Source organism: Piliocolobus tephrosceles, chromosome 16, assembly GCF_002776525.5.
Source record: "Piliocolobus tephrosceles isolate RC106 chromosome 16, ASM277652v3, whole genome shotgun sequence".
Classification (NCBI taxonomy): domain Eukaryota; kingdom Metazoa; phylum Chordata; class Mammalia; order Primates; family Cercopithecidae; genus Piliocolobus; species Piliocolobus tephrosceles.
In genome coordinates this window covers 56395164-56422435 of record NC_045449.1, presented here as the reverse complement: position 1 = coordinate 56422435, position 27272 = coordinate 56395164, and the positions used below count along the sequence as shown (strand labels likewise).

General features: G+C 40.0%; 1 protein-coding gene across 8 annotated transcripts in view; it reads right to left on the bottom strand.

Annotated features, from left to right (window-relative positions):
• TLK2 (tousled like kinase 2) overlaps positions 1-27272 on the bottom strand; it is a 144410-nt gene that overhangs the window by 49614 nt on the left and 67524 nt on the right. For all 8 annotated transcript variants that reach the window (XM_023192326.2, XM_031934386.1, XM_031934387.1 and 5 more), the window contains 4 exons: positions 16090-16185; positions 14760-14852; positions 8507-8617; positions 4247-4383 (listed from right to left, as the gene is read on the bottom strand). In XM_023192326.2, the coding sequence (XP_023048094.1) occupies positions 4247-4383; positions 8507-8617; positions 14760-14852; positions 16090-16185 (437 nt within the window). The remainder of the gene's footprint in view (positions 1-4246; positions 4384-8506; positions 8618-14759; positions 14853-16089; positions 16186-27272) is intronic.

The window sequence follows — 27272 nt, the reverse complement described above, 5'->3', positions numbered from 1 at the left end:
CTTGAAGTCAGGAGTTTGAGACCAGCCTGGCCAATATGGTGAAACCTCGTCTCTACTAAAAATACAAAAATTAGCCAGGAGTGGTGGCGTGCGCCTGTATTCCCAGCTACTCGGGAGGTTGAGGCAGGAGAATTGCTCGAACCCGGGAGGCAGAGGTTGCAGTGAGCCAAGATTGCGCCACTGCACTCCAGCCTGGGCAACAGAGCGAGACTCCATCTCAAAAAAAAAAAAAAAAGCACGTATTTCCAGTCATTATTTTAACACAATTATCTAAAGTAATCTGTTATCTATTTTATCTCTGAGAGGTCTGAAACCTCAAAACCTCAAACAACATGTCAATACCCCAGACAGCTTTGTTTTTTTTTTTTGTTTTTTTTTTTGTTTTTGGAGACGAAGTCTCGCTCTGTCACCCAGGCTGGAGTGTAGTGGCGTGAACTCAGCCCACTGCAACTTCCACCTGCCAGGTTCAAGCAATTCTCCTGTCTTAGCCTCCCGGGTAGCTGGGACTACAAGCGCATGCCACCATGCCCGGCTAATTTTTGTATTTTTAGTAGAGACAGGGTTTCCCCATGTTGGCCAGGCTGGTCTCGAACTGCTGACCTCAGGATATCCACCCACCTCGGCCTCCCACACTGCTGGTATTACAGGCGTGAGCCACCATGACCAGCCAGATGAGATTTTTAAGGATTCCCAGCATTTCATATATTCTGTATAAAGTGGGAGCTGTGAAATGGTATACAATACCTAAAGATCTATTGTTTATAAAATCAACAAAATGAATGACTTTGTTATGGATCATATGACTGAGAATCAGATGGTTTGACATAAATTGCTTTAAAATGGTTACTGGTTGGGTGGGCAAGGTGGGTGGATCACTTGAGGTCAGGAGTTCAAGACCAGCCTGGCCAACATGGCAAAACCCTGTCTCTACTAAAAATACAAAAATTCACCAGGCATAGTGGTGGGCACCTGTAATCCCAACTACTGAGGAGGCTAAGGCAGGAGAATCACTTGAACTAAGGAGGCAGAGGTTGTAGTGAGCCGAGATCATGCTATTGCATTGCAGCATGGGTAACAGAGTGAGGTTCTGTCTCAAAATTAAATAAAATGGATACCGGAACTTGTCACACTTCAGAAATACCTGAACTAGCATTACAATGCTGTAAGCTTTAATTTCTTCCTCTAATTACATGCATCTTAAATGATCACAATTTTGTACACAGGTCAAATTCCTCCCCCCCTCCTTTTTTTTTTTTGAGACAGGGTCTCGCTCTGTCACCCAGCCTGGGTGCAGTGGCACAATCTTGGCCTCACTGCAACCTCTGCCTCCCATGTTCAAGCAATTCTCCTGCCTCAGCCTCCCAAGTAGCTGGGATTACAGGCGTGTGTCACCATGCCCAGCTAATTTTTGTATTTTTAGTAGAGACAAGGTTTCATCATGTTGGCCAGGCTGGTCTCAAACTCCTGGCCTCAAATGATCCAGCCATCTCAGTCTCCCAAAGTGCTGGGATTACAGGTGTGAGCCACCACGTCCGGCCAAATCTCATTACTTCAATTTTGTTTATTTCAACATACACAAAGTCTTAGTAAATAATATTTATTGTCTTGCCATGGACTGTTTGAGACTTCTGTAAACAAAAAGTGGTACACTGAATAACATTAACATTTAGTATTTAACATTACTTTCTCAGAACTATAAAATAAGTTACTTTTTCAACAGATTCAAACGTACTGTGGAAAGCAAAAATTACTAAACTGGCCAAAAAATATTATAAATCTGATATAAATTTCCTATTAGACAATGAATCTTCTGTTTTAGGAAATTAAAGATCACTCAAAAAAAGAACCAGGGAATAAAAAGAACAACAACAACAAAACGGTGTTAAGGGTCCTATTGAGGTTATATGTCATTATCTGATTCATTTTTTAAATGCCTTTAGGTTTGTCTCTTCCCATAAAACCTAGTATTGCTGTTAGTGTTCAGCTACTTCACCCACCAAATTACTTCACATGTCTTGGAGTTTCTCATGTGCAGAACTGTCATCTCTGAGGTTATTAGATATAGCCTTTTACAACTGGAGAATTTCAATTTCTATACTGAAGGAAATTAATTTATTAAAGCAAAATTTCAGGAAATAAAATACCTATAATTAATAGACATCAGCCAGAAACAGCTTCCCAAGAGAAGACATAGATTTCTTGCCATTTATATGGCTTAAAACAGTAAAACAGTGCTATCCACCTACAGTGAACAGTCCTACTTAGGGATTTCATTTACATAGTCTTATTCCTCTGATTTGATGGCAAAGTCATCATTTTGTACTCTACCATACAGATTTCCAGACCCTCATGGGCATCAAGTTGCTTTTAGAATATGAGATAAGATATTGCTACTATCAGCAGTAAGTTTAATCACTTCTTTTTGTTTTGTTTTGTTTTGTTTTGAGACAGGGTCTGGCTCTGTCGTCCAGGCTAGAGGACAGTGGTGCAATTCTTGGCTCACTGCACCACTCACTGCATCACTCACCTCTCCTCCTGGGCTCAAGTCATCCTCCCACCTCAGCCTCCCAAGTAGCTGGGACCACTGGTGAGGGCCACCACACCCAGCTAATCTTTGTATATTTTGTAGAGACAGGGTTTCATCATGTTGCCCAGGCTGGTCTCGAACTCCTGGCCTCAACTGATCCACCCACTTCAGCCTCCCAAAGTGCTGGGATTACAGGCATGAGCCACTGCGCCCAGCCATAAGCACTTCTTAAAACTAATTACATCTCTATACAAACTCACCATCTTTCCTGAATCAAAGTCTAAAAAGACTGCCATCTAAATAGTAGCCATTGACAGGGCTGCTCAGAGCCACTACCACTACTAGAAGTCAGTGTAAGCATTAGGTGGCTTTGGCCATTATGTGGATCTTAAGTTTTATCTTCTTCTGATTCTATTTTAACAAATTTGGAAACTGGATGGTATGTCACTTCCAGGGCAACTTGCATTTCTTGGCCAGGATGTTATTAACAGGTATCATACCTCCATGTAACCGCTGTTTATACTGCCCTGATACCTCTGCTATCACCAGCCACCTATGCTTAAGAATGCAGAGTGAATGCTGCTCTAAATGTCTGGTGCTGGCCTAAGAAAAGTCTGTGCTTTCCTTTCAAGGTATTCTTTGACTTGAAAGCCTCTTCACACACCAAAATATACATACATGAGGAACAATCATGAAGCAAAAACATGCTTAATCTAAGTTGGAAGTTAATGTTTCACACATAAAACAAGGACTACTAACATGTAATTCAGAGGTTAGTTTTAACAAATATTATAAATAGCATCAATATCTGTATTTTCTTTCACGCGTAAGTTTCTTATTTGTTTCATTATTACTCAAAAGTAGTCATATGCTTCCCAATTCATACTCAACAAGCTATTTCAGCAAAAAAAAACACAGGAAGGAAGGAAAGGCAGTCTATAGAACCTTCCAACTCATCATGACCTGGAGATTAAAAAAAAAAAAAAGATACACCAAAAGGTACTGCAATCTGAAGTATCAATATACATTTAAAGATCTAAGCTAATGGTAGCTAGTCACACAGTTGGAATTTGAGGATTTTAAATGTTAATTCCCTCCTTGGAATAAATACCTAAATGCTTCAAATCAAAAGTTATGACAAAGACAATGAATGTTCAAGATTCCAAGCTGCAGACAGGCACATGCAATGGGGCTGGTCATCACTGCCTTCCAGGAAGTGACTCTCTGATGACTTGACACTATCTCCTTAAATAATCCCAGGAACATGTCCTATAAAGTTCTTCAATGGTTTTATTCTGCTTTATACCTAAACTTAACTCAGGAAATTCTTTCTCAGGTCCTTTCACATTTCATTTTTCTATGGATCCAGAATAAATGCTCAACAGACTCTTAATGAAAATTCATTATATAATTAGAAAGATAGAAAGTCAGACCCTAGGTTTTTCTTCCTTAGCTTCAGCAATTCTGATTCTTTTAAGTTTTAATGCAGAACTCATTCTTTATTTTCTGGAACTCATTTTGTATTCCTGATTTTACTTGTGTCTTTTTTTTTCAGGACTTTACGTCATTTGACACATTTCTTTCCACATGTGGTGACTAAAAAAACTAACTGAAAAGATGACTACCAATACTAGGATTATTAAGGACTACAATTACAGAAAACCTAAAAAATCCAAACGAACTTTTCAATTCTCCATTTAATCATAACAATTCACTTACTTGATAAGATTCTGAAAAGCATAACCATCTGTCCACTGTTCAGTAAATGAGGCCCCATGTCGGACAGTAGTAAAGTGGCCCAATCTCAAGCGGTCTTGCATGCTCTTATCTCTACATGCCATCTTCTCTTGTTTTGACTTAGGGGAAACAGACAAAAAAAGGAATTCAATACCAATTAGCATGGATAAAGACACTTCTTAGAAACTAAAACATTTAACATTATCAGGAAACATACTGTTGAAAACCATACACTTTCTCAGAACAGTCAATAGTGACTCCTTGGATGACTTACTATTCCTATTCAAACAAAGTAAACAAGATAGAATAATGAAACAACTGCAGGTTCTTCCTTGGTAAAGTTTTCCCAATCTGTCTATGTGTGTGCGTGTTTTTTTTTTTTTTTAAAGACAGAGTCTTGCTCTGTCGCCCAGAATGGAGTGCAGAGCTATGATCTCGGCTCACTGCAACCTCTGCTTCCCAGGTTTAAGCAATTCTCCTGCCTCAGTCTCCTGAGTAGCTGGGACTACAGGCACACACCACCATGCCCAGCTAATTTTTGTATTTTTAGCAGAGAAGGGGTTTCATTATGTTGACCAGGCTGGTCTCGAACTCCTGACCTCGTGAGTCGCCCGCCTCAGCCTCCCAAAGTGCTGAGATTACAGGCGTGAGCCACCATGCTCAGCCAATTTTTCTATTTTTTAGTAGAGACTGGGTTTCACCATGTTGGCCACGCTGGTCTTGAACTCCTGGCCTCAAGTGATCAGCCCACCTCCGTCTCCCGAAGTGCAAAGACTACAGGCCTGAGCCACCATGTCCAGCCTGCCTAGGTGTTTTTAATCTTAGAGTTCAGCATCTCACATTTGGGCCACATCAATGCCTAGCTCTTAAGCTGTTTCCCTATTTTCTGTTTCTTCTCTAATCTTTTCCAGAGAACTGCTGACAATTCATCTTCTCAGAACACCACTTTGCACACTTCCAGTTTGATGTTCCAAATCTTCCATGGGTCTCTGCTACCAAACTTTGGATCCAAACAAGAAAAACTCCTCCATGCACTAGAAGATTGTATCTGCCTCCCTGCAGAATTCTTACTCCAGAACACCTTATATACTCCTGATTCCTGAGAACATCATTTACTGAACATAGGTTTATTTAAAACAAATTATACGTCATGAACTGTAAGAATGTTAAGTATAGAACATAGAAAAAAACTGGTGTTCACAGCCTAGAGAGAGGGGGGGTTATGACCACTAAATATATTAATTGGTAATTCTAAGTACAAACTGTGGTAAATAATTCAAAGGAAAAGAATAAAGTACTGTGAGAGATGATACCATGGGATAAACGTTCTTGAGATGTCCTGTTTTCAACCGACAGGCAATTTATAGCTGCAGTTTTTCATGCCCAGAACACATTTTTCCTCTTCTTTACAGCTTTCTCCAATTAGTCTCCTGCCCATGATTTATTTTAGTGATTTTTTCTTTCTTCTTCTTTTATTTTTTTAAGAGACAGGGTCTCACTCTGTTGCCCAGGCTGGAGTGTAGCAGTGCAATCACAGCTTACTATAGCCTCCAACTCCTGGCTCCAGTGATCCTCCCACCTCAGCCTCTTGAGTAGCTAGGACTACAGGTGTGTGCCACCATGCCCAGCTAACTTTAGTGAATTCTTAGTAAGTGCACTGCTCACCTGAATAGGTTTCCTTATATATGTGAATGTATCTTATTCCCCCACCCTCATGTAGACTGTTACCCTCTGATGGCAGAACTGTGTCTTTTGTTTCTTACATTCATGCAAACTGTTCTATCATGAGAAATTCATTCTCTTTTCTATTATTGACTAGTATACCACTGTATGACCATATCATAATTTGTATATACATTCACTTGTTAAGAGACAACTAGGATGTTTCCACTTTTTGGCTATGAGTAAAATTGCCATGAATATTCTCATACAAGCACTTTTATGGACATTTGCTTTCTTCTGTTTTCAAAAATAAAGATGGTCTCACTGTGCTGCCCAGGCTAGTCTCAAACTCCTGGGTTCAAGTGAACCTCCTGCCTGAGCCTCCCAAAGTGCTGGGATTACAGGTGTGAGTCACCATGCCCGGCCAACATTTGCTTTCATTTGTCTTGGGTAAATGCCAGGAGAGGAACTGCTGGATCACAGGATTTAGTGCATATTTATCTCAAACAGAAAAATTGTCCAAAAACCTTCTGAAGCGACTGTAATATTTTACATTTCTACTGGTGTAAGAAATCAGGCTGTCCCCTATCTTCACCAACCCTTGGATCTGTAAGGTTTTTTTTTTACTTCTAGTCATTCTACTGAGTCTGTAGTACTATCTCACACTAGTTTTACCTTGAGTTTTCCTGATGGATAATGACATTGAACATGTTTTCATGCTTGCCATTTGCGTATTTTTATATACTCTTTTTTGTAAACTATCTGCTCAAGTCTCTTGCTCCTTTTTAATGAGTTGCCTTTTTATGATTAAGTTACAAGAGTTTTTATGTATTCAAATTCTATGAAAAATAATATTGCACTCTATGATTGCATTTTCATTTGTGTGGCTTCTTTTGCTTGTTTTTGTTTTGAGACAGTCTCAGTCTACCACCTAGGCTGGAATGAAATGGCATGATCTCAGGCTCACTGCAATCTCCGCCTCCCGGGTTCAAGTGATTCTCATGTCTCAGCCTCCAGAGTAGCTAAGATTACAGGCGCACGCCACCATACCTGGCCAATTTTTGTGTTTTTAGTAGAGATGGGGTTTCATTCACCATGTTGGCCAGGCTGGTCTCGAACTCTTGACCTCAAGTGATCCGCCCTCATTGGCCTCCCAAAGTGCTGGGATTACAGGCATGAGCCACCACACCCAGCCCATTTATGCTTCTTTATATTGCATCACAGTGTAGCAGATACTCAATAAACATTCCCTATTTAGAAAGTCAATTAAGTAGGTACTACAATTTTGTTAACAAATTTAAATTTTGTTATGTACTACTCCTAGCAAATAGAAAGTTCTGTTTTCCTGTGAGAACTCAGAGACAGCACTATGTTTACTTTTTGTAGTATGCTATTTAGAGTTTAGTACAACTGGCTGAATCTATGCTGATTTCCAGAAGTATTCTAAAACTTCAAAGAAATTATCTGGATTAGCATATATTTTACTTTTTCTCACTCTCAGAAAAAATTTTAAAAAGTGATTTCTTTTCTGTAAAGTTGATTAATGAGTCAAAGAATGAAACAAAATTTTCCCCAGTATCTTCGGCCTCAATAAAATAATCCACTCACTTTTACTGAGACAGTGTTTACTTTCTTTTTAACAACATTACAAAGATTTCAGGAAAATAAATCCCCAGTACATCTCAAACCTCTAGTTTGTTCTTGTAATATTATCATTAGGAAGTATAGCCTTCTTAAAACTTCTAAGAAATAGGCCGGGCACAGTGGTGAGCACCTGTAAACAGAGCAGTTTGGGAGGCCGAGACAGGCAGATCACTTGAGGTCAGGAGTTCAAAACCAGCCTGGCCAACATGGCAAAACCCTGTATAAAAATACAAAAATTGGCCAGGCATGGTGGCGCATGCCTGTAAACCCAGCTACTCAGGAGGCTGAGGCAGGAGAATTGCTTGAACCCAGGAGACAACGGCTACAGTGGGCTGAGATCATGCCACTGTACTCCAGCCTGGATGAGACTCAGTCTCAAAAAAAAAAAAAAAACAAAACCTTCTAATAGTTACTAATAACTACTAACAGAGATAAGTGATAACTAACCAATGAATATAATAAAGGGGACATCAGCCAATTAAGTAATCATATACAGGTATATGACAACTTTAATTTTTTAATGCATAAAGCATTTAATTATCACATTATTATATACATAAGTTACTCTAAATGCCATCTCTGAAACAAAAATGCAACTATTGTTAATGATTCGAATAGTAATAGTATCCTCATGTCAATTGATAGAATGAATATAAGAATTTAGGAGAGCAATACCCCAAATAAACTCAACTAGGACAAGCTGTCCCTGTTCAATATCACACTCAAAGCAATGGACAGCAACAAAGCATATCCCAAATTAACACTCTGGATGCTTGGTCTGGTGTCCATGCAAGGAAAAAATTCTAATTGTCAAATCATGTTCCTAAAAAGCTCTACTTTTAAATATTTTCATCTCAAGTAAGGAATAAAAAGCCACACAATGACACACATTGAATATCTTGGGACACAGAGTTTAGGCCAACATTATTCACTGACCTTTTCTATAAGGAGTTTCTTGCTCATTGTCACACATCTATTTAATCGTTCCTTGTATTTCTCTAGCATCTTTTGCTGTTCATCAATCTGCCGTCTCAAATCACAGTTGGCCTTCAATGAGAAAAAAATTTTTAATTAGCTCCAAGGAAGATTAACAGAAAAGCAGTTTCTAGGGAGAGAAAAAAAATCATTTCTATATGTTGTTCTATCAAAAGCAAAATTAAAGTTCAAACAGGTCAGAAGTAACTATATGATAGAAAAAGTAAATACTTCATTCCTTTATTCTCTCATAATATATCATCTATTTGTAAATGATACATTGAATTACTAAGTTCAGCATGTTTTTCTACCGATCATATTTTGCTCCTGCCAATAATCAGTTACAGCTAATCTTGTAATCACAAACACCTAAGCTATCACAAAATAATAATTTTAAAAATGTTAAGGCCGGGAATCATGGCTCACGCATGCAATCCTAGCACTTTGGGAGGCCGAGGCGGGCAGATGACTCAAGGTCAGGAGTTCAAGATGAGCCTGGCCTACATGGTCAAACCCCATCTCTAATAAAAATAAAAAAATTAGCCAGGCATGGTGGCAGGAGCCTGTAATTCTAGCTACTCGGGAGGCTGAGGCGGGAGAATCGCTTGAACCCAAAGGCGAGGGTTGCAGTGAGCCGAGATTGCGCCACTGCCCTCCAGCCTAGGTGACAGAATAAGACCCTATCTCAAAAAAAAAAAAAAAATTAAACTACAATGAATGTTTAAAACACAGAGTGACTAAGCACGTACAAAAAAATTACTGAATTTTATGTTTGCTTTGTTCTTTTTCTAGTCTTATTTAAGAAATATAAATTTGCATAAATAAATGTTCATCACCAGAGAAGCTAGGCACGCCCATGCCCACAAAAGACAGAACAAACAAACAAGGTCCTGATTCAAGAATGCCAGAATGTAAGTATACAGCTAATTTAGCTGTGGTCAGAAGCCTACAGTGTGGACTAAAAACTGAAAGTCTCCTGCAATAACAGAGAAGGAAAGAACCACTAACCCAAGGACGAATTTGACTTGTAAGTCCTGAATTTATTCCTTTTGTGTTAAAAAAAAAAAAAAAAAATCTCAGCTCTTCTAGCAAATAATATTACCTCATGAAAACTCACTTAAATTATGAAAAAGAAAACCCTGTTATGTGTTTCTAAACTCAAAGCACAAACTACATGATACTCAATTTTTGAGACTTTGTAGACTTTTTAATCATTTTTTCTTTTGTATAATATAGCTTCACTATAAAAGTAACCCATGGGAAACAGCTTCTGTCGCCAAATGTTTCTCCTCTCCTTATCAGCATAATTTCTTCCTGTTAGTTTTTGTACAGAACCATATTATTAAAGGCAGAGTGTAACTACATTTGGGTAAGTGTGATTACCAAATTCACACTAAAAAATCTACAAAGCAAAGATCATTTAATGTTTACGGAAAACCTAGTCTATTCATAAGGTGAGTGTTCCCTTGAAATCTATAATCAAATGTATGAAATCAACCAACCTCCTGGTAGTTATTTAAAATTTTAAGAATTCTAAGTTTTTGTGGCTTCTGACACTAATGTCTTTGAGGAATTCATGTTTAAAGTAACAGCTGGTGGCTGGCACGCGTGGCTCATGCCTATAATCCCAGCACTCTGGGAGGCCAAGGCAGGAGCATCGCTTGAGCCCAGGAGTTCAAGACCAGCCTTGGCGACATGGCAAAACGCTGTCTCTATAAAATTTTGAAAATTATCCATGTGTGGTGGCACATGCCTCTGATGCCAGCTATTCGGGAGGCTGAGGATTGCTTGAGCCTGGGAGGTCGAGGCTGCAGTGAGCTGTGATTGCACCACAGCACTCCGGCCTGGGAGATAGAGCAAGACAGTTTCTTCTTTTTTAAAATTAAAAAAAAAAAAAAAAAAAGCAGCTGGCTAGTAGCTCCCAATGCAGCCATATCCAACATCTTACTAAAATGGCAAAATTCAATGACTGACGTCTGAAAGAATACACAAGACATGTAGTCTTTCCCCCACTGTCGATTCTCTAGATCTTCTAGAAGCACGAGTTCTAATCAACCTAAAAACAAGGCAGCTGCCCTCTGTGTCTTCCTTTTTCACTTATCTACTCCTTTAATACTGCTCTACATACAAATAAAGACTGCAACCGTCCGAAGACGATGGAGTAGAAGGGGCAGTGGTGAGTGAAGGAAACATATTGCTTCTTAGAAAACATTAGCAAACCTTTTTTTTTAAACTCCTAAAGCAGTACCACGTTAGGATTCAAGTTTTTCTCATACTCTGTCATCTCAATCTTAAAGAGTTAGATGATGGAGAAAGGCACACCCACAATTCTTTCTCAGTCCAGCAGAGCTTCTCTGTACAAAACCCTGACAGATACTGGAATTTGGCAAGGAGCTTTTTACACCCACAAACCATTTCATTATAAATCTTCAATGGCAATTCAACCAGCACCCAAATGAATAAAAACAGGAATAAGAGCAACTCCATGCAAGTATACATATCCGAACAATGAAAAACAGAACACAGTGCTGAGACTACGTGTGGGTCTTCTCATTCAAAGATGGAGAAAAGGAAATAAAAATAATAACAGTAAATAAAAACAACAAAAAAAAAAGGCCCAAGGAATACAGAAAATCAGCTTGAAAACACCCATAGAAATCAAAAGAACATTTTAGAATTCTTGTCATATTTCACAAAATGCAAAAAGACATGATACCTAAGAAATGGGAACCAAAAACCCTAGAGAATATACAGGATGGGATAAGAAAGTATATTACATGAAGGGAAAAAAGCGGGAAATTTAAAATGTAAATAATAGGCCTGGCACAGTGGCTCGCGTCTGTTATCCCAGCACTTTGGGAGGCCAAGGCAGGAGGACTGCTTGAGCCCAAGAGTTCAAGATCGGCCTGGGCAACATAGTGAGACCCTGTTCCTACAAAAAATAAAAAAATCAGCCAAGCACAGTGGCACGTGCCTGTAGTCCCAGCTATTCAGGAGGCTGAGGTGAGAGGACTGCTTGAGCCTGGGAGATGAAGGCTGTAGTGAGCCGTGATGGTGCCACTGCACTCCAGCCTGGGCAACAGCAAGACACTGTCTCAAAAAATAAAAATGTAAACAATAAAATCAAAATTCACATGAGCTGCAGTAAATGCCAGAAATATATGGAAGACAGTGTTTAATGACATTCAGAAGTAAGAGGCAATCACATTAAAATGAGCCATAACATGTTAGAAATAAAGGAGAGAAATCAGAGATTCAAGCTAACAGCCAAGAAGAAACCAGTATAAAGAGGGATAAAAGCATAGTTAGACATAATCACACATCTTCCAAATAAAAATATATAAACCCACATATAGATACACCCTGGGGTAATATTTAACAAATTATGGTGTTTGCTGCTTTGGTCATGGACTTCTCTGAAATACTAAATGCTTGAAAAACTGAAGGAGAGAGAGAGAGAGAGAATGTGTGTGTTATATTTGAGAGGGAGAATGGACAAAACAAGGGGTTATGACACAAAAATCCTGCACACAGTGTTGTCTTTTCACGGGAGGGCAAGAGAGAGAATTCTCAGGTCTGCAAGGCAGAGAAAATTTAACACTGACAAATCCTTGCTGAAAAATAATCACTTAAAAATGTATCACCATCAACAGATAAAACAAACTATAAATAAAAAAAACTGTTGATAAGCTTTGAAATCAGTTGAATAAACAAGTCTAACAATGACTACAAATTTGGTAATAAAGCTGTCTCTGCCTATACTCTACACATAAGAACTTAGTATCATATAAAGTAGCAAAAATGGTAATTTAATAATAATAATATAAGCTTAGCGCAGTGACTCACACCTGTAATCCCAGCACTTTGGCAGGACAAGGCGGGCCGATCACTGCAGGTCAGGAGTTTGAGACCAGCGTGGCCAACATGGCAAAAACCCATCTCTATTAAAAACACAAAAACTAGCCAGGCATTGTGGCTCATGCCTGTAATCCCAGCTACTTGGGAGGTTGAGGTAGGAGAATCACTTGAACCCAGGAGGCAGAGGTTGCAGTGAGCCAAGATCACGCCACTACACTCTAGCATGGGTGACAAAGTGAGACTCTGTCTCAAAAAATAAATTAACTAACAATAATATCAACAGCCAAATGTAGTGGGCACATGCCTAGTTCCAGCTACCTGGGAGGCTGAGGTGGGAGGATCACTTCAGGCGGGGATTGGGGAGGGCACAGCTTGCAAGACTGTGCCACTGCACTCCGGCCTGGGTGACAGAGTGAGACCCTGCCTCAAAATAAATATATAAAATTAATAATAATATAAACACACCAGACTTTACTAATAAAGGCCAGACTCAGTTTAGTTATGTGCTGAATTCCAGGTTTTATATAAAAAGGAGTCAAACTACACTATTTTATCCTATGTTTTCATTAATTACAGAAATATGATACAAGTAAAAAAATTTTGGAGGTCAGATCATCATGAGTACAATGACTTTTATTATCTTTATTATTAAACATATACCTTTATTCAAACAAAATTGTACCCGAAGCCTAATAAGAAAGACTAACAAAGGCAAGGCCACCGATTCCCACCTCGCTGTGTCATGGTAGCCCTGGAGGTTTCAGGACCCTAAAGAGGCAGATTAACTACCACATTAGCACAAATATGTTTAATAATAAAGATAATAAAAGTCACTGTACTCATGATGATCTGACCTCCAAAATTTTTTTACTTGTATTACATTTCTATAATTAATATATATGTATATATACACGTATATACATATATACATCTCTCTCTCTCTCTGTCCACTTCAAACAGCTCAAAAAAATTACTGGAAAAAAAAAGGTACCAAATGTTTAATCCCAATTAATGGAATTATGAGTGACATATTTTTCTGTATTTGGTAAAGAGCATGTATCATCTTTTTTTTTTTTTTTTTTTTGAGGCAGGGTGTTGCTCTGTTGTCCAGGCTGGAGTGCAGCGGCACGATCTTGGCTCACTGCAGCCTAGAGTTCCTAGGCTCAAGCATCTTCCCACCTCAGGCTCCCAGTAGCTGGGACCCCAGGCACACCACCATGCCCGGCAAATTTTGTATTCTTTTGTAGAAATGGGGTCTTGCTGTGTCGTGCAGGCTAGTCTCAAATCCCTGGTGTCAAGCAGTCCTCCTGCCTCAGCCTCCCAAAGTGGTAGGTATGAGCCATCATGCCCAGTCCTTTTTCTTATTTTTTTCTTGAGACAAAGTATCACTCTGTCGCCCAGGCTGGAATGCAGTGGCTCCATCTTGGCTCACTGCAACCTCCACCACCCAGGCTCAAGCGATTCTCCTGCCTCGGCCTCCCAAGTAGCTGGGACTACAGCCACTTGCCACCACACCAGGATAATGTTTTATATTTTTTAATAGAGACAGGGTTTCTTTCCACCACGTTGGCCAGGCTGATCTCAAACTCCTGACCTCAAGTGATCCACCTGCCCCGGCCTCCCAAAGTGCTGGGATTACAGATGTGAACCACCATGACCAGCCCTTTTTACTTTTTTTTTTTTTTTTTGAGACGGAGTCTTGCTCTGTCACCCAGGCTAGAGTGCAGTGGCGCGATCTCGGCTCACTGCAAGCTCCGCCTCCCGGGTTTACGCCATTCTCCTGCCTCAGCCTCCCGAGTAGCTGGGACTACAGGCGCCCGCGACCTCGCCCGGCTAGGTTTTTGTATTTTTTAGTAGAGATGGGGTTTCACCGTGTTAGCCAGGATGGTCTCGATCTCTTGACCTCGTGATCCGCCCGCCTCGGCCTCCCAAAGTACTGGGATTCCTTTTTACTTTTTTAAAAGTATGAGCCAAAAGGCAAAATGGACTAAAAAGTCCTTTTGAAATAGCTTATAAAATTCAACAATATTAAAAAAACTTCTCTGGAATGGGAAAACAACACTTTATACTTATTCCCAAGGTTCTAGATGAAATACCACTCCACATATCTATTTCTCCAGTATAAATTCAATCATTAAATATACTACAGTATAAGATTTCCAATTTAAAGGTAGTGTTTAGAATGTAGGAACCTGGTTCCTACTCGGATTCCCTCAATTAAAGAAAAATACCCAAATGTTCATTATTTCATTTTGTTATTTGGCTACAGTAACTACTACTATGATATGTACATAACACACATATACATAACAAATGGTGCTTGCTATAAAATCTCTTACCACATTTTAATACTTACTCTTAATAAATCATCTATTCTTCCCTCCTTCTTCTCTAAGTCAGAATTCTTACTGTTTTCTAGTGCAGATATTTTTTCTATTGTGAGGTCGGACTACAGAGACAACGGTAAAACAAATTTAGGATTAGTCTCAACATGTTATGTGTCATCACACTTTTCTCATTACCTTTCTCGGGGGGGCTGGAAAAAAAGCACTTGCTCACACAAATGGCCTAGAATCACATGGCTCAAGAAATGAAATCTGCTTGTCTCATCTCATTCTTCAAGTCCTCTGCTGGGTTTCCTATGTCCCACTACACCTACACTTCAAACACACGTTAATTCTGGAATCAAATGTATGAATTCTCACTACTGTGCACTGAACAATGTAGAAACATGTTACTCCAGTAATGAAACTAACTTTGAATAGAAAAGGATCTCATAGGAGACTTGACCCAAATGTCTAAGGAACAAATGCGCCATCTGGTGGAAACAGAGAGCAATCAGAAGGGAAGGGAAGAGAAGCAGCTACCTGAGTGCGCTATTCTCTAACTGAACAGCTGGTGGTGATTTATAGATAAAAATTCAAATGTGCTCCAGGGAGTTGTATAGTTCTTGAGATTTAAGAAATTCTCCTAGATTGCCAACCATCCTGTCTTGAAGGTAATATATATAGTATCAAAAGAGGCTTCAAGAAAACTCAGTACACTCAAAACTACAAAATGGAAGCTATAGCCACCATCCTTTGCAGATATAATCCTCAAATGTTCAGAATACTCCCTAAGTTAAAGAGTTTCTGAACACAATTTAAGGAGTTAGCCATGTTAGTATCTCACATCTGAGAGAAGTTTAGCCAGGTATAAATAAGTAAGCAGGAAAAGGAATACATTAACTACTTTCATAAATTAGGGAATTAACATTTATTGAAAACCTACTACAAGTACACTACTAAGAAACACTTTATATACACTGTCTGAGATCACGAGAACCAAGCATATTTTCACAGATGATTTGTACTAAGAAAAACTGAGGCCCAGGACAGAATCTGAACTTAGGCCTTCAAAGTGGAGGTACTTTTCTTCTGTGGAATACTGTAGGAAAAGAAAAAAAAGTGTGCACTTTCCTTAACGCCATGCTTTAGCATAAGCATTTCTGCTACAATACACCAGAAGAGTAAAGAAAAGTTAAAGCACCTTCCAAAGGACTTTAAATACCCATAATGCAAGTTCTGAATATAATACACACAAGGGGGTGGTCAGAGAAGACAGAGAAGAATCACAGACTACACAGGTTAGCACTTATTCCCACACAGCAGTTATGCCCCTCAATTGATTATCGATCACCAACCTACCTGGGTCTGTCTGTGCTGGATGGAGATCTGTTTTTGGGAGCTGCAGGAATGCTCTGTGTTGCCAGATCCTGTAGATGAGGGACTGTTTTGCTGAGCCTACAATAAAGGTGCATTACCAATTACAGGAAAGTTTGGCATCTTCTTCCACAAACACTTGTATTAATGCAAACAACTCCATAATTTATATCTCCACAATACAAACCCTTCTTATGAAAGTGAGAAGTCAGGGCCATGTGGCCAAGAAGAAAGTAAAACAATTCAAATATGAGACAAAGGGCTGGTCATGGTAGTTTATACCAAGCTCCTGGAAACAGGTTTAAAGTATCAAATGCTTACAAATGAATTTTTAAAATATGAAAATTAGAAAAAAAGTTATTCCTGTAATAACTTGACTTTTTCACTTGTATTTGCATATGCTTTAGTCAGAAAAGGGGAGTGACGCATCCAGTGCACAAGGGATGCACGTAAAGGACTGCAAACCACTATTCAGAATAGACTCCTAAACACAAACATTATCCATGAACACACAGCGGTCTAAAATCCAGGTTGATTTCTAATACTGTCACTTGCTGACTGGGTATTCTAAGGCATTTTAAATTTATATGGTTTAGGTTCCATAATATAATTAACCTATTCAGGTTATTAACCTATTCAGGTTAATTATATTATATCCTCAATAGTACCTTTTTTTTTTTTTTGATACAGATTTAGCCAGGCATGGTAGCCAGGCGTGGTAGTGGGCACCTGTAGTCCCAGCTACTTGGGAGGCTGAGGCAGGAGAATGGCATGAACCCAGGAGGCGGAGCTTGCAGTGAGCCAAGATCGTACCACTGCACTCCAGCCTGGGTGACAGAGCAAGACTCTGTCCTGTAAGTGTAATTATTAGTTCCATTTTACAGATAAATAAAATAAAAATCAGAGATATTAAGGACCTATGTGGGTTCACAGAGCTAGTAGGTGGGGGAACCAGAATTGGGGGTTGTGTCCATAATAACTGCTCTCAATGACCACAGCACACTGCTACCACCAGCCTGTGAGCAAACTAGCACTTCCTACACACGATTTCATTGAAGGCTCACAACAGCCTTATCAGGCAGCATTATTAATGCCATTTTAATGTATCCATTCAATGACTATTTATTAAGTACTCCCTAGGTCTATGTCTAAGGACTGTGCTAGGTGCCAGGTGCACACGACCAAGAGAAACCATAGACCCAGTCCTTACTCTGCCTTAATGAAGCTTACAATCCAAAAGATTTACTAAACACTTAGTAAATATTTGTTGAAAGAAACTGTTGAATAAACAATCACATAATAAATACACAATCACAATTAGGGTAAGTGCTAAAAGAGCATGTAACAAGGCACATAACCTAATCGAGAGGGTCAGGGATAAACCTTTTTTAAAAAAGTTTATGATTTGAGGCTGAGCACAGTGGCTCATGCCTGTAATCCTAGCACTTTGGGAGGCCAAGGCAGGTGGATGACCTGAGGTCAGGAATTCAAGACCAGCCTGGCCAACATGGTGAAACACCATTTCTACTGGAAATACAAAAAATTAGCCAGGTGCAGTGGCATGACTGAAGGAAAGAATAACTGAAGGAAAGAATGCTTGTATCCTAGTGCATTATAATACTTGAGGTTCATAATGATGACCCGTAATTAGTAAGAAAAGATAGGATTTGCTGCGTTCTCGAGTAGAGAACATTTTTAGTTATTTGGAATCATATAGACCTGGCGCTCCCCCAGCGACCCCCACTGCAAGATGGAGTCTTGCTCTGTCACCCAGTCTGGAGTGCAATGGCGTGATCTCGACACACTGCAACCTCCACCTCCTGGGCTCAAACGATTCTCCTGCCCCAGCCTCCTCAAGTAGCTGGGATTACAGGTGCCCACCACCACACTCAGCTAATTTTTTTTTTTTTTTAGTAGAGACTAGGTTTCACCATGTTGGCCAGGCTGATCCTCAACTTCTGACCTTAGCTGATCCACCCACCTTGGCCTCCCAAAGTGCTGGGATTATAGGCCTGAGCCACTGCACCCAGCCTCAAATCATAAATTTTTTTTTTTTTTTTTTGAGACAGGTCTTGCTCTGTTGCCCAGGCTGGAGTGCAGTGACACAGTCTGGGCTCACTGCAAGCTCCGCCTCCCAGGTTCAAGCGATTCTCCTGCCTCAGCTTTCTGAGTAGCTGGGATTACAACCACATGCCACTGCACCTGGCTAATTTTTTGTATTTCCAGTAGAAATGGTGTTTCACCATGTTGGCCAGGCTGGTCTTGAATTCCTGACCTCAGGTCATCCACCTGCCTTGGCCTCCCAAAGTGCTAGGATTACAGGCATGAGCCACTGTGCTCAGCCTCAAATCATAAACTTTTTTAAAAAAGGTTTATCCCTGACCCTCTCGATTAGGTTATATGCCTTGTTACATGCTCTTTTAGCACTTACCCTAATTGTGATTGTGTATTTATCATTCAGTTATCATTTGATTGCTCTTACAATCCTCTCCTTTTACAATGTGTTTCTATACAAATGACTGCTTGAACTATATTCATAATAAGAGCCGATAAGAATCAAATGATTAGACCAGGTGCAGTGGCTCACGCCTGTAATCCCAGCACTTTGGGAGGCCGAGGCGGGCAGATCACGAGGTCAGGAGTTCAAGACCAGCCTGGCCAACATGGTAAAACCCCGTCTCTACTAAAACTACAAAAAAAAATAATCCAGGCATGGGGACAGGCGCCTATAATTCCAGCTACTTGGGAGGCTGAGGCAGGAGAACTGTTTTAACCCTGGAGGCGGAGGTTGCAGTGAGCTGAGATCGTGCCACTGCACTCCAGCCTGGGAGACACAGCAAGACTCTGTCTCAAAAAAAAAAAAGAATCAAATTATTAAAAGACACTTCTACAGATTTCTAGATATATGGTATATTGGTTTAAATATGCTTATATCTGATTCTAAGTTTTCTTCCAGCAAACTGAGGGTGTCAGAAAGTGATTTAGTGAGATATTTCTAAATTAAAGCTCACATAGGGCCGGGTGCAGTGGCTCATGCCTGTAATCCCATCACTTTGTGGGGCCAAGGCAGGCAGATCACGAGGTCAGGAGTTCAAGACCAGCCTGGCCAATATGATGAAACCTCGTCTCTACTAAAAATATAAAAAATTAGCTGGGTGTGGCGGTGCGTACCTGTAGTCCCAGCTACTTGGGAGGCTGAGGCAGGAGAATAGATGGAACCCGGGAGGTGGAGGTTGCAGTGAGCTGAGATCACGCCACTGTACTCCAGCCTGGGTGACAGAGTGAGACTCTATCTCAAAATAAAAATAACAATAAAAAAGGCACATATATATACATATAGCCCAATGATAAGTAAAATGCAAAAGTTAACTGAGGAAGTAGGCAGTCAGGAAGTTCAAAGTGTGTGTACTTAACTTCCATGGAATACTATAAACAAAAAACAGTGTGCGCACTTTCCTTAACACCATGCTGCAGTATAAGCATTTCTGCTCCAATACACTAGAGGGTAAAGAAAAGCCTCAAAAACTTGAAGCACCTTCCGAAGGACTTTAAATACCCATAATGTAAGTTCTGAATATAATACACAAAATGAGATACCATCAGAGAAACAGAGAAGAGGAATCATAGGGATCCTCAGCGATCTCAGGGAATCACTGACTATCTAAGGTTAGCATTTATTCCTATGCAGCAAATACACCCCTCCATTGGTCATTAATCATCAGCCTGCCTGGATCTGCCTGTGCTGGATAGAGATCTGCTTTTGGGAGTTGCAGGAAGGGCTCTGTGTTGCCAGATCCCATAGAAGAGGAAGCTAAAAGCCCCTTCTACAGAGTTCTTGATGTACGGTATATGGGTTTAAATATGCTTATTTCTGATTCTAAGTTTTCTTCTAGCAAACTGAGGGTGTTAGAAAGTGATTCAGTGTGATGTTTCCAAATGAAAGCTTTCTGTAAAAATACACATATAAATAGCTCATTGATAAGTAAAAATGCAAAAGTTAACTGAGGAAGTAGGCAGTTAGGAAATTCCTCAGTTGGGAAGCAGAAAACCCTCATGAAAATGAAAACAATGTTTTCGAAAGGTAAAAGGTACTACACAATATAAGGACCTCATGTGACAATGCTCAGATCAGTTAGAGAAAAAAATGCTGTAACTGATCATTCATTCAACATTAAATGTGATCCTCTGTGCCTGGTCCTATGTTAAAATCTAGAAATGCAAAACTGGAAAACAAAGAGACTATGTTACAAAAAAAAAAAATCCATGCCAACAACCTGTATTAATCACTCTGATCCCTCATTCAGTTAAGCTAAATACATTTTCAAGACAACCCCAACAGCATGAAAGGAAAAATCCAAGACGAAAAAACAATGCCTGATCATAGAGTTAACAGATAATTCAATAAACAACTTTTTTTTTTTTTTTTTGAGACGGAGTCTCGCTCTGTCGCTCGGGCTGGAGTGCAGTGGCCAGATCTCAGCTCACTGCAAGCTCCGTCTCCCGGGTTTATGCCCTTCTCCTGCCTCAGCCTCCCGAGTAGCTGGGACTACAGGCGCCAGCCACCTCGCCCGGCTAGCTTTCTGTATTTTTTAGTAGAGACGGGGTTTCACCGTGTTCGCCAGGATGGTCTCGATCTCTTGACCTCGTGATCCGCCCGTCTCGGCCTCCCAAAGTGCTGGGATTACAGGCTTGAGCCACCGCGCCCGGCTAATAAACAACTTTAAAAGTAAAGTATCAGTTTAGCACTTGATTTTCAATATTTTATAGTATAAAATGACAAACTGCTTTGGTTCGTTTCATAAACTGAAACTCTGCATTTAGATAACTGGATTAAAGGTTCTTAAGATTAAAAAAAAATAAAATAGGTTCAGAGAGGATCAAAAGGATACTGTAGGTACAAAAATTAAACAGTAAAGAACATGAACAATCAAATTGACAAAATAAGATTATCAAAGTTTAAAAAATTTAATAGGTGGGTTAAATATCAAAATGGACACAGCTGAATACACAGCCAGTAACCTTAAAGACAATGTCAAGAAAATCTCCCAGAAGAGGCTGGGAGCAGTGTCTCACGCCTGCAATCCCAGCACTTTGGGAGGCTGACGTGGGTGGATCATCTGAGGTCAGGAGTTCGAGACCAGCCTGGCCAACATAGTGAAACCCTGTCTCTACTAAAAATATTTTTAAAAATTAGCTGGGTGTGGTGGTGCGTGCCTGTAGTCCCAGCTACTCGGGAGGCTAAGGCAGGAGAATGGCTTGAACCCAGGTGGCAGAGGTTGCAGTGAGCCAACATTGTGCCACTGCACTCCAGTCTGGGCGACAGGGTAAGACTCGATCTCAAAAAAAAAAAAAAAAATCTCCCAGAAGATAAAACAAAAGGTTAAATGGAGCACAAAAGAAACGTGAATAGCACAGAGACCCTGAAACTACCTAATGGCTTTCTAGAGAAAAGAACAGAGGAAATGAAATAATCAAAGAAACAGTAAAATAAAATTTCTCTGAAATAAACAACCCTTTTCATGATTAAAAAAAAAAAATCAAACTCAAAATAGGGAACTTTCTCGGCCCGGTGCACTGGTTCACTCACACCTATAATCCTAGCAGTTTGAGAGGCCAAGGCAAGCTGATAGCTTGAGCTCAGGAGTTCCAGACCAGCCTGGCCAACATGGCAAACCCTGTCTTTACAAAATAAATCAGGGCCTGGTGTGGTGGTTCATGCCTGTAATCCCAGCATTCTGGGAGGTCAAGGCAGGTGGATCACTTGAGGTCAGGAGTTCAAGACTAGCCTGGCCAACATGGTGAAACCCTGTCTCTACTAAAGATACAAAAATTAGCCAGGCACAGTGGTGTGCGCCTGTAATCCCAGCTACTCAGAAGGCTGAGGCAGGAGAATTGCTTGAATCTGGGAGGCAGAGGTTGCACTGAGCCGAGATCCACGCCACTGCACTCCAGCCTCAGCGACAAAAGAAGAATTCGCTCAAAAAACAAACAAACAAGCAAACAAAAAATCAGCCGGGTGTGGTGGCACACATCTGTAGTCCCAGCTATTTGGGGAGGCTGAGGTGGGAGGATGGCTTGAGCCCAAGCCATTGAGGCTATAGTGAGCCAAGATCAGGCCACTGCACTCCAACAGCCTGGGTGACAAAATGAGACCCTGTCTTTAAAAAAAAAAAAAAGGGCCGGGCACAGTGGCTCAAGCCTGTAATCCCAGCACTTTGGGAGGCCGAGACGGGCAGATCACGAGGTCAGGAGATCGAGACCATCCTGGCTAATACGGTGAAACCCCATCTCTAACAGAAAATACAAAAAACTAGCCGGGCGACGAGGCGGGCGCCTGTAGTCCCAGCTACTCGGGAGGCTGAGACAGGAGAATGGCGTGAACCCGGGAGGCGGAGCTTGCAGTGAGCTGAGATCCGGCCACTGCACTCCAGCCTGGGCGGCAGAGCAAGACTCCGTCTCAAAAAATAAAAAAAAAGGAACTTTCTTCTTAACCTAAAAAATGACCACCTCTGAAAACCATACAGTAAACATGATACTTTTTTTTTTTTTTTTTTTGGAGACAGATCTCACCCAGGCTGGAGTGCAGTGGCACAATCTTGGTTCACTGCAACCTCCGTCTCCTGGGTTCAAGCAATTCTCCTGCCTCAGCCTTCCGAATAACTGGGATTACAGGTGCGCACCACCACGCCTGGCTAATGAAATACTTATTTTTAAAGAACTCACATTTTCCCTTAAAATCATGAACAAGAAAGACAAGGATGTCCCAGCTAGCCACTTCTATTCAAAATTCTACTGAAGGTTCTAGTCAGGACAATCAGGCAAGAAAATAAAAAGCATCCAGATTGGAAATGATGTAATACTATATTCGCAGATGACATGATTTTGTATATAAAAAGTCTTACCAAAAAAAATTATTAGAAATCATGAGTCCAGGTTGGGCATGGTGGCTCCCGCCTGTAATTCCAGCACTTTGGGAAGCTGAGGCGGGTGAATCACAAAGTCAGGAGTTCGAGACCAGCCTGGTCAACATGGTGAAACCCTGTCTCTACTAAAAATACAAAAAATTAGTTGAGCGTAGTGGCAGGTGCCTATAATCCCAGCTACTAGGGAGGCTGAGGCAGGAGAATCACTTGAACCCGGGAGGCAGAGTGCAGCAGTGAGCCGAGATTGTACCACTGCACTCCAGCCTGGGCGAAAGAGCAAGACTCCATCATGATAGATCAACATACAAAAATCAATTGTATTTCTAGACTCTAGCAATGAGCAATCTGAAAATAAAATTAAGAAAACTATTCCATTTGCGATAGCATAAAAAGAATAAATACTTAGGAATACTTTTAACAAAATAAATATAGGACTATATATTGCAAGTTACAAAACATTGTTGAAAGAAATTAAAGGGTCCTAAATAAATAGATATTTTGTGTTACAGGACTGAAAGACTTAATATTCTGTTAAAAAGGCAATACTTCTCAAATTGATCTACAGATTCAACACAATTGCTATAAAATCCTATCTGGTTTATTTATAGAAACCGAAAGGCTGATCTTAAAAATCATAGGGAAATGCAACAGATCCCAAACAGCCAATACAATCTTAAAACCCAACAAAGTAGGAAGGCTCACACTTTCCAATTTCAAGACTTATTACAAAGCTACAGTTATTCAGACAGTGTGGTCCTGGCATAAAGACAGGTGATATGGTTTGGCTCTGTGTCCCCACCCAAATCTCATGTGGAATTGTACCCCTCATATGTCGGGGGAAGGGTCTAGTGGGAGCTGACTGGATCACAAGGGCATACTTCCCCCTTGCTGTTCACATGATAGTGAGTGAGTTCTCACAAGATCTGATGGTTTAAAAGTGCATGGCACTTTCCCCTTCACTCTTTCTCTTTCTTTCCTGAGAAGAAGGTGCTTGCTTCTCCTTCGCCTTCTCCCATTAAAAGTTTCCTGAGGCCTCCCAGTCATGCTTCCTGTTAAGCCTGCAGAACTATGAGTTAATTAAACCTCATTTCTTCATAAATTACCCAGTCTCAGGTAGTTAGTTCTTTGTAGCAGTGTGAAAACGGGCTAATATAACAAACATATAGATGGAGTAGGATTTAGAGCCCAGAAATAAACCCCTTGCTGTGAGTCAGCTGATTTTTGAAAATGGTGCTGACAATTCAACGGTAAAAGCACAGTATTTTCCACAAATGGTGCTGGGACAACAGGATATCCACATGCAAAAAAAATGAAGTTGGAACTCCTGCCTCATACCACACACAAAAATTAACACAAGATGGAAAAAAGACCTAAATATAAGAGCTAAAAGTATAAAACACATAGAAGAAAATACAGGAGTAAACTTTCATGACTTTAGGTTAGGTGAAGCCTTGGCTACAACACTAAAAGCATAAGCAACAAAAGAAAAAAAACAAATAAATTGAAATTTTCTCAAAATTAAAAACTTCTGTGCTTCAAAGGACACCGTCAAGAGGTAAACTGACCACCCACAGAATAGAAAACATTTTCCAATTATAGAGTTGACAAAGATCTAATATTCAGAATATATAAAGAACGCTTACAACTTAACAATAAAGGCAACACTATTTAAAAATGGGTAAAGGATTTGAATAGTGATCTCTCCAAAGAAGATGCACAAAAGCCCAATTAGCAAATGAAAAACTGCTCAACATCACCAGTTTTTTGGGGAATGCAAATCAAAACCACAATGAGATACCACTTTACACCCACTAGGATGGATAATGAAAAAGACAGACAATAGCAAGTACTGGCGAGGACATGGAGAAATTGGAATGTACTGCTGCTCGGAATGTAAAATGGTGCAGCTGCTGTGGAAGAGCCTGGCAGTTCCTCAAAAACAGTTACCATATGACCTGGCAATTTTACTCTTCAGCATAAATCCAAAAGAAATGAAAACGTATGTCTACACAAAGTCTTATATATGAATGTTCATAGCAACATCGTTCATAATAGCCAAGAAGTGGAAACAGCCTAAATATCCATCAACTGGTAAAAGGATAAAGCCGTGACTAACTGGCACCAAAAAAGAATGATTCTATTTACTGATGTACACTCATGAAAATCCATGAAGCTATGATAATCAAAGAAGAGAAAGCTGTTTGTTACCATCTGGCACAGCTATCGAACAACTCTCTACTTTAAAAGTTAAAAAAAAAATTTAGAAGCCTCATTAGTAATTAAAAGGAAAGAACTAAGCATTTAGCCTGTCTTTCTAGTAGAACTGTATGTCAGTATAGAGCAACAGGCACAGATGATGAAAGGAAAGTTCTATTTTATAGATGTTAACAGATATGTTATAATGTTAATTTGGCTATCTAGCAAAATGTTAACATGTTTTTTAAAAATGCCTATTTATTTAGAGATAGGAGGTCAAGATTTCTGAACTGTATTTTAAAATACTTGAGCATAAAAAAAGCAAACTACCTTTTCAAAAAATCAAGTTGTGCAGAACATCTACATAATGTTAAAAGACACAAGTTTTAAGGAAACAACAGACTTGCCATTAAGGTAAAAAAAGATCCAGTAGACCTTGATGACTAGAACTGTTTCAATCTAAACTAATTCAATGTCTCTCTTCTCTTCAGTGAGTCCAATAAAATCATTTGGTTTTGCAATGCCCAACAATGAAACGATCATAATATTATAAATGTTCCTTGTTTTCAAGTCTTACAATAATTTACAAAGCAAAAAGACTCAATTACAGTTAAAATAACAAACTAAATATCAAATACTTATACTGTAACAATAACTAAACAACCCAAAAAGAAAGAAAGACTGGGTGATAGTTATGTTAAATTTGTCTTTCATAATGAGGAGTAAATAGATCTTACTTAAAGTTCATTAAATAAGGCCAGGCACAGTGGCTCAACCCTGTAATCCCCACACTTTGAGAGGCCAAGGCAGGAGGATGGTTCAAGACCAGCTTAGGCAACATAGTGAGACCCCGTCTCTACAAATAAATAAATAAGATTAAATAAGGAACATATTAATCATTAGAAAATCCAAAACACGAACTCTTAACAGTAGTTAATCTCTGAGGAATCCAAGGGAAGAATTTCACTCTTCTCCATCTCCTCAATTTCTTGCAGGCTATGTACATGTTCTATTTTTATAATTTAGGAAATTATTTGCTTATGATTTTCCCTGACAACATTCTCACCAATAGAGGAGGAAATGACCTTTTTCTAATCCCTCTACATTTCCCTTCTTCCTGAATCTTTATGTATGCTGTGATGTCATAAGGTTACAAGTGAGAGAGGTCAGCTCAGGTATCTTATTCTCTAGTCTGATATATATTGTCTTTGTACAGACAGACAGTCTTCATACTGGGAGCTAGTGTGGTGGTATAGAATGAGCACTGGACTGTGAGTCCAAATACTAATTTTTGTTTGTTTGTTTTTTGAGACTGAGTCTCACTTTGTCACCCAGGCTGGAATGCAGCGGTGCAATCTCTAGTTGCAGCTACTGTGGTGCAATCTCTAGTTGCAGCTACCCTGGAAACTGAGGCAGGAGAATTGCTTGAGCCCAGGAGTTCCAAGGTTATAGTATGCTATAATGCTAAGATTGCACCTGTGAATAGCCACTGCACCCCAGCCTGGGCAACATAATGAGACCTCTCTCTTAAAAATAAAAACTCAAATTTCCTATGCTAAAACGTTGAATTACGTAATAATTTTAAACATTTAAAAGGTCAAATTCTTAATATTCTGCCACATGCTATTTTTACCAACACATATTTAGAAATCTTTCATTAGTATATACACAGCTACCTCATTTCTTCTGTCAGCTGTATAGCATTCCACTGTACAAATGTATTACAATTCATTTAACCAGTCCCTCTATAAAGAACGCTTTTACGGCAGGGCGCGGTGGCTCAAGCCTGTAATCCCAGCACTTTGGGAGGCCGACATGGGCGGATCACGAGGTCAGGAGATCGAGACCATCCTAGCTAACCCGGTGAAACTCCGTCTCTACTAAAAAATACAAAAAACTAGCTGGGCGAGGTGGCGGGCACCTGTAGTCCCAGATACTTGGGAGGCTGAGGCAGCAGAATGGCGTAAACCCGGGAGGTGGAGCTTGCAGTGAGCTGAGATCAGGCCACTGCACTCCAGCCCGAGCGACAGAGCGAGACTCCGTCTCAAA